The 16,104-nt window shown below is 49.1% G+C and overlaps 1 protein-coding gene across 4 annotated transcripts in view; it reads right to left on the bottom strand.

Annotated features, from left to right (window-relative positions):
- Nucleotides 1-15,860, bottom strand: part of PPP3CC (protein phosphatase 3 catalytic subunit gamma) — a 35,082-nt gene extending 19,222 nt beyond the window's left edge. For all 4 annotated transcript variants that reach the window (XM_069801013.1, XM_069801015.1, XM_069801014.1 and 1 more), the window contains exon 1: nt 15,626-15,860. In XM_069801013.1, the coding sequence (XP_069657114.1) occupies nt 15,626-15,677 (52 nt within the window). In that variant the 5' untranslated portion in view covers nt 15,678-15,860. The remainder of the gene's footprint in view (nt 1-15,625) is intronic.
- Between the last annotated feature and the right edge of the window lie 244 nt (nt 15,861-16,104).

Here is a 16,104-nt window from a genome sequence, read left to right as displayed (position 1 = left end):
TCCACAGAAAACGCGGGCACCAAAGCTGTCTCCTAATTCGGTGTGGATAGTTGTCATCGTAATGTTGCACTAAAACAGGACTGCATGCAAATATCAGCAAAAGCAGGAGAAAAACACACTGGTTCCCAGGAACTAGCAATTAAGGTAGGAGGACCAATATGTAAAACTCTCGCTTCTCAGGAAACCACACATACCCACAAAGCAGAAGCTGCCTTTACCGGGCAACAGCCTTGCACCTCTCAGTACGGGTCACTTCAAAAAGCTTAACCCCAAACTTAGTAATTGGTAAATCTTGATGGAATCCAACATTTAAGGCAAATTAAGGCCTCATCTATTTGCAACACATTCCCTGCTTTTTAACTCTAGATAGAGAAACACCCCATCAAAAGCCATTATTATTATTTTCGTGCTAGGCAATTGTATTATTTGTGAGAAGATGACCTCTAGCAGAAAAGAAGCATATGAAACAAAAACAATAGTTACAAGTGAGAACCATCTGAGTTCCTCATCTACGTTCTCCTGGGCCCGGCTAATTTAAAAAAGAAAAAGATGGAGAAGACATGACCCCTGCATAATATTTAAAGGCTATATAGTGTCTTGATTTAAAATAAATTCCAGGAAGAAGGCTTGGATGTTTGGGAAAAAGAGAAAAACTGGAAGTAAAATCCTGTCAAACAGCCCCAAATGTGTGGCCCAGCTGCTGGCAGCTCCCGCACACCACAGAGCAATTTGCATCTTATCGCAGCGATGCAGCGCAGAGATCGTCTCAGGTCCCGGAGTCCATTTCCTTCTCAAAAGATCTCGAATAACCAGCACCTCCTCAGCCCTCTGGGTTCAGCCCTTTCAACACCGCCAGGTCACACCAGGACCAAAACAATTACGACCAAGCCCTGCTGATGGAGTGATCCTGCAATATGGATGAGGAGGAGATGCTGGGATGGGTTTTGCTTTGGGGTGCTCCCTGGGGTGCTACACGCACAGCGGCACCCACAGCCCCAAGAAAAGCCTCTTACCCCAGTGTGGGTACCGCAGGGCGCTGCCGCTCACCCTCCTGTCCTAAGGGACAGAGCACACCTCTGTGAAAGGCCTTGGAGGCACCGCTGTCCATAAGACTGCAGGCAGCCGGACAGACCGCCTGATCTTTGCTGGGCATCCCCCAGACTACCCCAAAATCTGGAATGCAAACGGGCCTTTTACAGCCATTTTAATGATTCCGGTGCCAGCCTGCTTCTGAGTAAGCAGTACCTCCAACACACCCCGCGTGTAACGGAACCCACTCACTAGATAATGTACCATCGCTTCCACAGCTCCCGCTTCTGATGTGATCATGTCATGTGGTGAAAGACAGATTTGCACTTAACTGTAATCCAGCTAGAGAAGAAAAATATCTGATATGCAAATGAAGTTGATGTCCTTACCCATCACCCAGTAAAGACATCCCATATGCCAAAATATGTTCAATTTAACAGGCAAAGTGATAGCGCTGGTCAAATAATACAGTGACTAACAGTAATGCAACCGATCTCTTTTAAATGCAAATAGAGCAGGTATTTAGCTTGGAAACCCAGGGGGCAGAGAGAAAAAGCAGAGAGGCAGCACAAGAGATTCTTTGCAGCTGAACATCAATTTTCAAATAATGTGAAATGTAGGACAGAGGAGAACAAGAGCGGATATAATGAAAGGGGAGCCAGCGTCTGCAATAAGGTGGCCCTCTTTCATCAGTCTCTTTGGAAGTTTTGCTCTGCTGGGTGCTCGCTAAGTGCCCTGCGTGCCTTGAACGGTCCAGGGCACACACAGCGCTTTCCCCACAGAGCTGCCAATTAAAGAGGTTTAAGCAAGACCCCTGCTTATACCAACACAGGCTGGACAACATTTTTTTACTGCATATATAGCTCATCTCTACAGCCAAAGGGAAATAAAAAAAAAAAAAAAAAAAAAAAAGACCCCCTCTGGTTACCGATGAAAAACTCGACATTTTGCAGAATTTCGCATATATTTCCTCCCCCCGCCCTGCGCTCTCTGGATCTGTGTAAGGATGGCAGCGCTTGCACTGCAGAAGGAGGCAGAGGGAAGCTGCAGGTCTGACACAAATGGGCTCAGCTGGAACAAGGGAGGCCAAAAGGAGCTGGGTGGAAACGTGGGCATGGGACTCGGAGCGAGGGGCAAGGGAGGCTTTGGGACTCCTAGCCATTAAGTGACTGGAAAACGACTTGTAAGTACTTCTACAAACTGGGCAGTTGTCCTAGCACCTGCCATCTGACTCCAAAGGAAGCGAGAGTGCTTGAAGGTCAAACGATTTATAAGGAAGAGAACAGAGAAATGTGAACCCTTCAGCAACATACTCCCTGTTGTCCCAGGCCTTCAAACACAGCCACCAACTCTGGAGCCACCCTAACAAAGTAAAAAGCCCACCAAAGTTGAGATGAAGAGCTTAACGGAGATGACATGCGACCATAAGAGCAGTACTGCCCATCACACAATTCAGAAGAGATCCATGAAAAGCTCCTGGCATGGTCTGCTTTGCCTTTTCTTGGTAGCCCTAGTGAGCGGAGTTATGCAAGATAAAATATGAGGCTACGCCGATGTGAGCAGCCAAGAACTTTTATGTAAGTTCCCTCGCTGGCTTTGCACGGCTTCACTCCCACAAGAAGCTGGGCACAATAAGGAACCGGCTTCTCCTCTGCTGTGCCTGTCTGCCAGCCAAGCTGCAGCCAGCACGGAATGCAGGAAGAAAAACCTGTTTCAGAGATGCCAGAGACACCAGCACCGACCTGGGGATGCACACACACAGCAAAGACATCACGCTATGCAAGGGATTACTCCACATTGCCTGTTTTCTACTTGCTATGCTTCCTGCTAACCCACTCCCAAAAAAGACTTCTCAATTCCCCAAGCCGGTTGTGCAGCGCTGGAGCAGACACTTGTGCCGTGGTGCACCCAGAGCTGTTGAGCACTTCAAAAGCTTCGTGGGGGCTGCATGAAAAAATCCTGCACACACCAGAGAGTCACGAGAAGCATGCACTGGAGGCCAAGCGCTGGGAAAACCAAAACCCAGTGATGCCCATTTCCCCCATGCAGCAAGGGATGAGGACGAATACTTAAGTAATTAGTGCTGTCAAAGCAAGTAATCCTGTTAGCCAGCATAACCACTTGCACCGAGTTGACTAAAGCCCTTGCACAGGTTATCTGATGCACAAATATCCACTTTTTTAAAGATCTGAATTTTATCCTTAATAATGCTCAATTCTGTTGGAGTGACCAGCACAGCAGGAGGGTGCAGAGGAAGGGGGCTCCTCCTGCAGCCAGCCTGGGCTCACCGACAGTGGGAGCAGCTCTGGCACGGCTGTCAGAGCAAAAGCTGACCTGAAATCTTGCACCCCCAGGGCACTGAGAAGCGTGGAAGAGTCTTGCCCACTTCCTGCTTCTATCTGCAAAATGGGGAAATAACTCCTTATCTCACAAAAAAATGCCGTGGCTACTCCCAGAGTGCCCAAGCAGTGAAAAGATACAGCGTGCTAAGCTCACCCTCAGAGCCAGCTCCTTCCATGCACTGCCCGCAGACTTTAACGAAAACAACGGATAAAACATTCACAACATTGGAGCAGCAATCACTGTGATCTTCGTGCCATCTTCCCTTTGTACACAAAACCACGTGTTGCACCCAGTCTAGTTTAAATAGTGAAATCTTTAGGTCTGGGACTCATAAATTTGCAAGGGCATCAAAACACACTCTGTAGATCACTCCTGAGAAGACTACAACTCCCACTCTACCAACAGGACATAGGCTGCTTGCCAAAACACAAACAAAAGGACACAAATGCAAGTGAACTTTTGAGGTGTAAAATGGATTAAAAGGTCAGCTGTGCTCAAGGGGCTTCAGTAAAATGAAGAGGATAAGGATATCTTTGCTAGAGTATGGTGCAAGACTCCATTTGCTGCAAAATTAACACAGATTTTATTTGCCAGACCAGTAGCAAGTGGGTATTCCCAGCACTCCAAGAGGACATGGATAGTTAAGGATGGGAGAACTCGACAAAAAGCTGCTTCTCAACCACCAACTCTACAAAACTAGAGCATCACAGCCCATTCATTTGCCCCTCAGTGCAAAAAGACTGTATTCCTCCAGGAGAAAAGCATGTGTTGCATTTCTACATCTGTACTTAAGCTATGCCCCTATTAAGCTTCATCACAGCTCTTCCAGCACAGACTGGGTTGGACCACGTAATCCATCATGCTTCTTTGTAAGAGAGTGGTTGAAACAATGCTGAGATCCTCTCCTTCCAGAACTGGAGGCAGTAGCAGCAGACAGAGCAGGGCTGACTGATCCACACCTCCAGAAAGAGCCAGTACCATGGAAGAGAAAACAAAGTGATCCTCAAATTATCGTTTATATATCTGAAAGTCCCTTGGATTGGTACAAAGCAACAAAGTGAGATTCATTACTGAAAAAGGAGCAAGTACTATTTGCCTGAAGTGGCAGCTACAGCAAAACTCAGTTTGTTCCCTGAGTGTTTGGGTCTCTAAGGAAAAGAGGTGTCCTCCCACACTGGGACATGCGGGACTTCAAAAAATCACCCAGGATTAAATATGCTCGATAACAAACTTGAGAGAGATTTCTCTGCAACTCCTGACACCCATCTGGGAGTGAATCTGAAGGGCAGTGAATGCAATAGCCCCCTTCCCTGCTTGCTCCTCATCAAATGAATGATGTTACAGATAGATAGTTGAACAGATGGTTACAGATGCACTTTGGGGAGGAAAAAGTACATTTTGGGCAATTTGAAGCAGCCAGTACAGCTCAGACAAAACTAAGCACAAGTAAAAGCTGTCTTTTTCTTATGCTGAGACACATGACGTAAGGTACTAACAGCTTCCAATTACTGCACCCTCTCCACCTGTGCTGGAAGGCATCTGAAATATTTGACTGACATTCGGCTAAGGGTTTGACGACTGGGGATGACAGATGTCCATCTGCCACAACGGAGATCTGGCCACCACCGAAGCTGGACCCGGCTGTCAAAGGTAGAAACATTCACAGGGAAAAGTCTGTATGGGAGCCATCTGTACCCCCTTTGAAAGGCAAAGAGAAAGCTGCCTCCTGTGTTGAGCTGTGCATAGCAAGAGCAGCGGGTCAGGGTTTTTTTTTCCCAATTTCCAAATAGCCCAATGTTATTTTTATCAGACATTTCTATTCCCATTCACACCTAACCTACATTCGTCTATTCAAAGTTGAGTCCAGGGCTCAAACAGAGCCAGGCAACGATCTGGAGAAGTTCAGCAACGAAAGGCAACAGCAATGCCATTTTGTGCTTGCAGAAAGCCTAAGTTTCAGGATCGTGCAGAGCTTTGACAGTCATTAACGGGGAACTAAACCTTGAAGGCAAGTGATGCATGCCATCGTTACCTACTGCAACGCTCTAGCCAACCTGCTTCAGTGCTTCCCTATTAGGGAGTCCAGACCAAAAACAAGGATGGGTTGAAGCTCAACAGCTAGAGTAAGCTTGTCAAATTCAAACTTGCTATTAGTCCTAATATTTATTAGCAGCTACCCACTTTTCCATGGAATAATCTTTATTTTCTTGAAATTATGAACAATACAAATTTCTAGTCATAAAATGCTGAGATGTCTTTGCTTTAAGAATCTCTATGGTGGTTTGCATGACATTTTCTCTCCCCTGGGGTGCCTCAGGGCAAGTTTACATGAGAGTCTGCAAAAACAGATGTATGCTTGATACCAATTTTTCAAAGCCTGGACCAAGCCCTGACAAATAATCTGTGTCATTTTTCAGTCTGAAGCAGTGCTGGCACAGGCATCCTGACCCTGCTATGTCAGAGAAGTACTGCTTTCTCCAGCTACAGAAGCTATGTGGAAACAAAGCAATCACGAAGTAGAGCAATATATAGCCTTGTACCACCTGAGAAAATAAGTAACTTCTCCCCTTGCCACTGGATTGTGCTAACATAAATAACATTAATATCTCAGAAGAGTCACGAAGTAAAGCAAACACCTTCCTTGCATAAATGCAGCAAGAGCCAGAAATTATTACTATTGCCATTTCTGTCTGCCCTCCTCCAAACTTTTGCATGTTCTTTCTAATCTTCCGAGGGCAGCAATTTTCCCTTCTTGCTATGAGTAAGAAACCCCAGATCTCAGAAACTCCAAAGACTCACAAATGGAGAAAAAGAAAAAAAAGGAAAAAAAAAAAAGTTTTGTTTCTCACCCCTGGAAGAGCTGTAGGAGGACCCAGCCCTGCACACAGCTCCTGCGCTGAGCATCAACCAAAACCATCGCACACCCCATCCCCGTTAAGAGAGGATCTGGCACACAAGACTTTGGTATCTTTCTCATCCATTTTGCCAGTCTAAATCCCTACTGAATGGCAGCTCCTTCAAATATAGAGGAGCATTAAATGCAGTTCCAGCTTTATACGAAACTAGTCAGAGTTGTGCTGCTAGACCTGAAGCTGGCCTCCCAGTGTGCAACTGGTTCAGAGAGCTTGCTCTGATCCTTACCTTGAGCCAGATTCCTTTTTGTAGGACAACCAGAATATGTCCTCACAATAACCCCAAAAATATCTATATTGTGTGTCGAATTCTATCAAGCTGAATGATTTCTTTGAAGGGGGAGAGACACAGTCATCACAATACTAGAGTGAAGCAAAATGGAGAAAGACTAATCAACTGAACCGTTCCCATCAGCAAATCTGTCTTTACCTTACCAACTACCTTTCAGTCATTCAAGGAGTAACACCCAAATTTTGAGGCCATGTTGACTTTCAGTTACTAGAATCTGGCACACGCAGTCTGTGCAGAAGCCAGGTGCATTTAATTCCAAAAAAAGCAAGTGACAGTCCTGTGCCTCAAAACGCAAATACAAACATAATGTGTGCCAAACGAGCATAACCCAGGCCACGCTTAAAGCTCCCATAGACCGGCAGAAATACTAAGTGCAAAGCCAAAAGGCTAGAAAACCATAAAAGCCACCTAAATCAAAAGTCCATCTGTGCATTGCGGAAGCCATACAGCTTCTGAAACTTTATAGCTACCTGAACTGTGCTCATGGACTCCTAAAAACTTTAATCGGGATAGAAGGTAATCATCCTTAAACTGTTCTGATGGCAAAACATCTAGCACGGACAGTAAACAGTGTTATCAGACTAGAAAAAAAAAAAAAAGGTGTCTTTGCCAAAGTAAACGGCGGCTACTCAAAGAGGGTTCACCAACAGAGGTGTGTGCCAAGGTTTACCATGGTAGGCAAGCCCAGAAGCAGCTACGATGGCCCCTTGCCGGGCTGCTGACCCGCGAGGTGGAGCTGGCACTCTGCTCCTTCTCCACGCTCCTCAAGGAGCCGGGTGAGATTAAAACCAGGAGTATTTAATTAGAACAGAGGCGACTTAAAACTGTCACTGCACATCAGCCGCCCAGCTCTCAGCCAGGAGAGCTGTCCGCAAAGCTTTCCCTGCGTCAATCGGCTATTCATGCTGGGGTTCCCACCCCGCCACCGAAAACGAAGCCGAACCTCGGCCATAGCCGAGACCCAGATCCATGCTGTGCCAAAGCACTCTGCGGCTCAGAGGCTCTCTCAAAAATGTATTGGGTGCGCATTGAATTTCCTCAGCCTCCTCAGGAGTGATGCAGACATTAAAATCATACTTGCTTGCAAGGTCCGTCAAGTTTCCAGCGCCCACATTGCTATGCGTAGGTCCCTCTCCTAATGACCAGCACTGATGCGGATTTACCTGGGATTGTCATTGAGACAATCTGTCCAGAGCGAAGTCCTCTGCTGGGGACATGGGCTCCTTACATCACTGAGTGCCAGCTCGCTAGCTACTGTCAAGGAGAGCACATAAGCCCTCAATACCAGCCTGGAAAAAAATCTCTTTTTTTGACCCTCAAGCGCTATAGACTTTCCAGCAGTTAAAAATACACTTACTCCTACAAAACGATCACTCAACAGCACACTGACCCACAGCAAACCTGGTGTCTTCCTCTCAACGTGTCCATCGGTGGGACGGTCTCTCAGCCCACTCAAGGGGGTCACCGCTAAGCTTGAGTGAAAAAGAAAAAAGAAGGAAAAGGCCGAGGTCTACAGCAAACAGCTGCAGCTACTTAAAAAAAAGTGAGCTCACCAAAGGAGACGGGAGGGGATTCCTAGATGTCAGCAGGCAGGGAAATTCACCACCTGTTTCACAAGGTTAGCAAGCTGCCAGCACATCCACTAATAGATCATTAATACAAGAACAGCGGGGTCTTTGTGTCAAAGGCAAATCCCCCACCTGCTGGTGAATGTAAATCTGACCCCACCACCAGCAGCGGCAGGGGAGGGGGTGCTGGCTCCCATTTTAAAGCTACTTTAAGCAGACACAATTTTGCACATTGCAAACTTTCAAGATCTCGCTCAGGACAACACTGTAGGCAGGCTGTTCCACATGGGAAACCTTAACAAAATAACACCCAGAAACACTCAGGCTGGAGCCCAAGCACCGCAGTGGAAGCATGCAGAGCCCAGCCTGCAGGCCCTTGGAGAAGTGACTGTTTCATTGCATCCGGCAAAAGGTGGTCACATCACCAATAAACAAGAATTTGAGCACTTGCAATCCTCACTGCAGCAAAAAAAGACCAACTCATACACAATAGGGGCCTCAGTTTCTCTTCTCTTCCCACCTCACGCCTTAATGCTTCAACCTGAGCTGCATTCGCACTGGATCAAAATAGCATTGGTTAAAACATTTCTTGCAATGCGCTTCTCCAGTGTTTGACATTTATACCCACATATCACCTTATAACCACACAGACGTGCAGACGGTCTGAAGAGAGCTGCAAACTAATTAAAATCTTGCCGGTGGCCATACTGGAGATCAGCCAGAGCAGCTTTCTTGCAAACCAAAGAGTAAGTAGCCCAATAAATGGGCTAAGTAAGTTCTAGCAATGCTTTCAGAGCAGCTTCACAGACATTCATGTGCCAGGGATGGAGCTCAGTGACAGGAGCCCCCAGTTACTGCTGAACCAGCAAAACCAGCCCTCTGCGCCTCTGTCTTCCTCTGGAAAACCTTTGTGATACATATCCGAGACATCACCTTTGGGATAATATTCTCACCGCTGTTTGAGAAGCCATTTTACCACGTTCGCTACACCTCAGCAACTGATAACAGGGAATATTTTCTACAGCAGGCTAGGGAACCGAAGACTTACTGGGATCACTGTTGACACCGCTCCTCCCTGTTTTCCTGAAATTTACCCCGTACTGCTTGTCCTACACAAGGCAGATCCTTGCACACTCTCACCAGATACAGCTTGGAGCAGGGAAAGTGCTTTAAACTCACGTCTTACAGCCACCACCATTGCAAAGGTATTCACTAAAGGCAGGGAAACACTCAGAAGCCAGGAGACTGATGTAGACTTTTGGAGAGAGAAACCCCACAAGCCCTCTCACGGCGGCATACCCAGGCTCCCAGCTGGAGGAGGTCGCATTACTCAACACGCTCACATCCACCTCTGCTCCTAATAGAAACACAGCGAGATCCTATTAAGGTTTCATAGCTGGAGACGCTGCAGCCAGAGACAGCAGCAAGGTTTTGCTTCGGAGGCTGCAGGTCTGAAGTCTGGGTGCAGCCTGGATAGCCCGACGCTCCTCCTCCCTGCCAGCGAAATCTTTAAAAGCTGCACTGAGATTTCTTTTTCCTACCTCTTTTGAGCACCCTCTGCATGCAGGAGCGCCCACCCTTCATCCTCCATCTCAACTCTGGTCCATGCCATCCTAACCAGAGATGCCCTGGGTGCAGAGCTGCTCCCCATCCCTCCCTCTGCCCCTACACCAAGCTCCCTGCCCTGAAGCGTCTTCCCAGTACACTTGACCCGACTCTTAAGTGTCATCAGCGTATGCCTCTTCAGCACCATGAGCCTGGCAGACCAGCCTCCAAGAACGATTCAGAGCCAAGTCTTGCATTATAGGATAATGCTGATGCCTTTACATAGTCTGTTTCCTTGCTCCCGCTGCTTAATGATGTCTAATTCCATTACCATCCAAGACATTAATGCACTGTACATCTAGTAAATACACCGGCCATCCCAACACAATCTGCAGAGGAGTGCAAGGGATTGAACAGGGAACACCTGGAAAACCAGCCAAGCCGGGAAGGATCCCAGACAAATATAGGTCTCCAAGGAGTATCTTTAGATTAGCAGGCGGCTCTGCCCGCACCGAGACCCCAGGATTTACCTAAATAGCTCCCTTCATCACAAGCAGCCCAGCGTTCATTGCTATTTTAAGCCAGCACCCTGCCCTACTTCCTAAGGAACAGCCTGCCTTCTCCTGCCCATGCAACCAAATGAGCACCAAAAACATTACAGCTAGAGGAGACAAATTCTTCTCAACTCTGCCTTCTTTTATTAAATGAAAAATACTATTTCAGCACAGTACCTAGCTAATCGGGGCTCATTTATTCTAATTGCTACAGAATGGGCCCTCCAAGCAGCCAGCACAGCCTTGAACCGGGAGAAATGGGATTAACCTTTCACAGGCTGATAGCCAGATAGCAGGGAATCAGAAAAAACATATTAAACATGGGGGGCTCCAGAGGGACACGACCTTCCCTCCTCTCCATCCCACCTCCAGCGCCAATCTGAAGCATCTGGTGTTATTCTCAGAGGAAATAAATAAAAAGACAGCCCAATCTGCTTTCCCTGATGCCTTATCGCAGTTTTCCAAACAGGTTTTAGTACCCAAGGCTAGCGTTGGGGTTTACATTTTGCCACCAGTGGTGGCATTTCTGTTAATTAGCATGGCAGCAGAGCATCTCTGTTACAGGCTACAGAGAGACCTGGCTCTGGGAAGTTTCATACACAAGAAAAGGGTACCTCTGGCTCGCTCTGGGACAGACAAGGGCTACATGAAGCATACTAGAGCTGAACAGCTTGCATTACCCTAAGATGCTTGCAGAAGTGCCACTTAGCACTGCATTCGACTTCCGATTCATTTTTGGATGAAGTGCCACATGATCTGGCAAAATCAGCACCAATTCTGCAAGACCCAGTCTCAGCACAGCCAGAAACCTATCCCTTTTCCTAGCACATCCCATTTACAAATAACAAAGCATCTTTCCTGCAACAAAGACTCCCAAAAAAACAGGTTCCCAAGTAATTTGGAGAGATCCTATGGGGTTCATGGTTTAAGGGTTATCTACACTCAGGACCTTCTTGAGCTCTGTCCAGACAAGTTGCTATATTATGACACAACTTGCTTTTTAAAGATCCCACCACCGCATCTTGACCCTGATGGTATTTGCACTTTTCCTCTAGCACGCCCCAGGTCTGAGAGCACGCACCTTGGCCTTTACCTCCATTTTTAGCCATTTTCACAGCTCTTTTTCCCCCCTCAAGTATTCCTTATTAGCTACAAAATAGCAACACTAAACAAGACAAACCAATTAAAGCATTTCAGAAGACAAACATGAAACGAACAGCAATCACAGTGATGGTACTACATATTTTTTCTTTTCAACAACCGCAATTTCCCTTGTATTAAAGATTTTCCTGAGCCTTTCCTTGCTTTCCATGCAATTACAAAGCTACTTTGACTTTTGTATCGGCGCGCTCTGTTATAAAAATTCTCTACAGCTCCCAACCTACTGCAACTGGAGAAAGCCCAATGCTCAAGCATCCAACTGCATTTCAAGAGTAGTAGTTCATATTAAAAAGAAGATAGGAAGGAATCTACACATTTTTCATAAACTGAAAGCGTCTTCAGCCAACAAGATGAACTAGCACACCCTCTGAACCCTATCCACTTGGCAGCAGCACAGGGGGAAGCTCTCCAAAGCCTCTGAAGACGGCATCTATTGATCTGACGCCGGTTTTCAGCTCCCCAGAGGCACGGCTTCTGCTGAAGGCACCGGGAGCCTCGCTGAACAAATCCCGTGGGATTGGACTCCATGCCTCTAGCAGCATGTCTGCCATGCTACAAAGGCACGCGTTCACTGTGTGGAGAGAAGGGGAGCAGCTCGTCAGGTGTTTTCTGTTCGAGCATCACCTCACCCAAGCTGAACACGCAGGTGGTATGAGATATTGCTGGGGTAAGCGTGCTCAGATTGCCCCACCGTTCCTTCACTCCCACAAACCTTAGCTAGGTATTAAACAGATGATTTACAACACATCCGAGAGGTTCACACCACGAACCAGGCAGCTGACATGTAAGAGAGCATCACGTCAGGGGTCTTACATTCCATACACGCACTTTAAACATCTTTCAGCTGGGGAAAAAATAAACTAGATATGCAGAAAGGTGCCTGAAAAAGCCTTATGAAAGGACAGCAAAGCGCAAACTTGAAAAACCCACCTGTTTACAGGACATTTTTAGTTACGCGGTCTCAGCACTGGTCCCAGCTTTACCACCACCGCACAATTCCTCAATGTCAACCCACTGATGGCGGCTCAGTCTGCCTATCTACAGAACAGCAGAAACCTAGCAGTACTTCATAAAACATAGCACAGGCACTATTGAACAGTACATGAATTAGGCACATCACTAACTACTGACAAACACACAAGGGCTGCCAAAAAGAAGGCACCGGATCCTAGCTGCTCCTCGTTCACCAGCTTTCTAACAGTGCAACGCTTCAATAATACACACATACAGAAAATCACTCTAAATTATTTGCTCTGGCTCAGCCAGGTGTCTAAATACCAGTACCCTGTTTTTTAAAAGAATTTTTCATGGGTGCAACTGCAAACACAGTAAGCTGGGTTGCCTTCCACCGTTCAGCCATGCTCACGTGTCTTTGGAAAGGATCCTCGCAGCACACAGCTACGCTTACCACTGCTGTTGCTTCCCAGAGGACGTTGCACCTTGCAGGCGTGATTCGCTGGAGGAAGAACGAAGCAGGATTGCTTCTGTGCAACAAAAAGCTCTGCAGGTTTGTTTTCATGGGGCTCAGGGCAGGAAGGCAACCACCATGCCCGAGTCCTGAGCTTGAGCATCCAACCTATGTGTCAGGGGCACTGCAGCAGCCCAAAGCATCGCGCCCACGTGCCTGCGTAACGTGTGTTTCACAGGCTGGGGATTCATCAGTTAATTCAAGCCTATCTTTGGCCTAATGTAGATAACCAGACCTAGCTAATCACTCAGATTTCCAGCATAACCACCCCAAGTGCTCTTATGAGAGCACCAAGTCTGAACATCAATGATCTCAGTTAACATCAGCCATCAGTTTGCTGCTAGAACTGGGCTACTAAAAAGCAATTCTTGACATACCCTAAAATTAGAGATTTTAATAATGAACATGAAGCTAGGCGAGTACAAGTTTAAGCACAAAACTGAGGCAAATGGAAACACTGTATTTCTCCTGACTAAACGTAATTATAGTTAACACTTCTACAGGGCTCTAGAGATGTAAATATATAGGTTAAACATAGTTAAAATTCTACATCCTACTTAATTGTAGGCATTTTCAGTTGAACAAAATTAGCTTTTATCTTCAGGTTTAAATTATTAATAAGCGCGAACAATGTCACCACCTTTAAACAATAATCACAACCATGGAAGAAGCTATTCCTCCCCAGATTTCTAGAGACACTTGAATCAGCGTCCCAAGCGTACCTGGGGGAAATCAAATCCTCTCCTTGACAAGTTCCCGCGGCTCTCGGAGCATTAGTGCATGGAGCGAGCAGGCTCCAGCCAACACCACGAGCCTCCACCCCACCTGGCTACAGACTAATTACCAAAATTAGCAGGGGCCATCCGGATGCGGCAGGGTTGTCAAGCCCCCGAGCAGCGTTGGTAACATCGGCAGGATTGCTGATAGGGTTTCCTGGGATGTGGAAGCCCGAGCAGCAGGGACAGCATGTCGGTACGGACGACTCAGCTGAATCATAATGGCTGCATTGACATTACCTTCCCCGAACAAGGCCAACCTAAACACACGCAGCTGCCTGGGATTTAGCAGGAGATTTATGGTTCGCACCGGCCACTCGGGCTGCCTGCAGACCTACAAAACACCAAGCCGCATGCACGGCTCTGGGGAAGACCCCAGGTCCCCCAAATCCATAAGCCCTCCAGCCTTATTTTGAGCGGCATGCTGAAAGCAACCCACGAAAGACACCCACAGTCAGTGTGGAGCTAACCAAGCCCGAGGGGCCTCAAAGTGTGGGCTGCCACCCTAGTCCGCTCTCCTTTCATTTGAGGCCACAGTTATTAACGTTTAAACATGTGATCAGCCACATGACAGACTAAAAAAAAAAAACCAAACAAAAAAACCCCAAACAATTTGGACCCATCCAGAGGAGAAGGTAGAGATGGCAGCGTGCATCTCTCTGGTGGGCACACCCCATACCCGTATATTATAACCATTCCTGGGAAACCGCTCCTTTCATCAGCCGGCTCGGGGCAGCACTACTCCCTGCAACGATTCAAGCCATCCAGGCGAGAAGCTTTAATAACCGGGCGATTGTGTAACTTTGACAGCTGGGTGCCTCTCGGCTACAGCGGTGGGTGCTGAGCAAAAGTTTAAGCAAGCGAAGGCGCACAGTGGATGTTCCCCAATGCGTGGGTACGACAATGGCATTAGATCAATTAGGGCAGCGAAATGTACATCATACGAGCCTCCTCCTAATCCAGGAGTTTCTCAGCTAACGTATTTCTCTCCTCGTTAACTGCTTCGGTGTCTTCTGCTCTTTCAAAAATAGTACCTACTATAACGGGTCCTGAAGAGGGGGCCAGCTGGCACCCGCCTCGGGGCATCGAAAGAGCGAATAGGGCTTTGGGGGAGGCAAGGCACAGGCAAGCAGGCAGGGAGCTGCCAGAATGAGGGCAGGGTGAGCTCTCACCCCCCCCCCCCAATCCTCAGGGGAAGATACAAAGCAGGGCCAGGCCAGCCCCCTGCTTCCACCCAAAGCAGGGTCTCAGCACCCCAGGCTGGGGGACGAGGACCTCCTGGGTGTGAAGGAACGCAACGCCTGCATCAGCTGCCCCCACCCCGGGCTGGCACCTCTCTCCTCCGAGCCCACCGCCCCTGCCCTCCTCCGGGCACTGGGCTCTCCCCAGGACGGGGATTCCCCCCCGAAGCAGGGCAGGGATGCCAGCCCCCCCACCCCCCTTGCCACCACCTGCCTCCCGCTACCCGTGTGTCCACATCCCCATGGGGCCGGGGCTCCCCCAGCCCATCACCCCCGCAGCAGGACCCCCACCTCCCACGCACTGCACCCCCCCATCCTTGCACTGCACCAGCGTGAAGACCTGCACCAAAGGAGAAACGAGGCAAGACTGCTCATCCTCTTACACTGGGGGGGGTGGGGTGGGGTGGTGGTGTGTGCCCGCCCCCGAGCCAAAAATGTGTGTATGTGTGTCCCCAGACTCCTCTCAGAGCAGGTGCCGCCCCCAGCCTCACTTAAAACCAAGATGCCCCCCCCCCCAGGCTCCTCCACAGAGGCTTCTACCAGGCAAGGGGGACCCCCCCGGCCTGCCCCCCCCCCCCCGCTCAGGGCTCTCCCTCAGGAGGGTTGCCCCACCGGAACCCCCCCCTCCAAAAAAAAAACCCCAAACCCAGGCTCCCCCCTACCCAACGTGCCCCCCCGGTCAGTGCGCGCCCCCCACGCAGACAGAGGGCGCCCTCGCCGCCCCCGGCCCCCTCACCCTTGACGATGCGCTCAGTGGTCGGCAGCTTGTTGTGGCCGCGCCCGGACATGGTGAGGGGACCCCGGCAAACCTGGGCCGCTTCGTACCGGCCTCCCCGCTCCCCTCACCAAGGAGGGGACCGCGGAGGTACTTCCCGGCGGAGTTGAAGCGGGTCCCGAGTGCTGGGATGAGCCGCTGAGGTGCCCCCGGCGGCGGCTCCGCGGCTGCTCCGCTCCCCTCCCCCCTCCCCCCGCCGCCACACCGCCCTCCTCCCTCTCTCTCCCCCCCCCGCACTGCGCAGGCGCCGCTCCGCGCCCGCCCCGCCCCTCCGCGCCGCGCCTGCGCGTCAGCCGGCGGGGGGAGCGGGGAGGTGCGGCGCCTGCGCTGCGGGTCACGTGAGTGCTTTCCCCGGCCCCTTTCCTGCCGCCATCTTGGAGGGCAAGGGGGTGTTGCTAGGCGACGGGAGGGCGGGAGGGGGGGCAACATGGCGGGAGGGC

The sequence above is a fragment of the Haliaeetus albicilla genome, chromosome 13, assembly GCF_947461875.1.
Source record: "Haliaeetus albicilla chromosome 13, bHalAlb1.1, whole genome shotgun sequence".
Classification (NCBI taxonomy): domain Eukaryota; kingdom Metazoa; phylum Chordata; class Aves; order Accipitriformes; family Accipitridae; genus Haliaeetus; species Haliaeetus albicilla.
The sequence above is the reverse complement of the archived record's forward strand: the minus strand, read 5'-3'. Positions and strand labels throughout refer to the sequence as shown.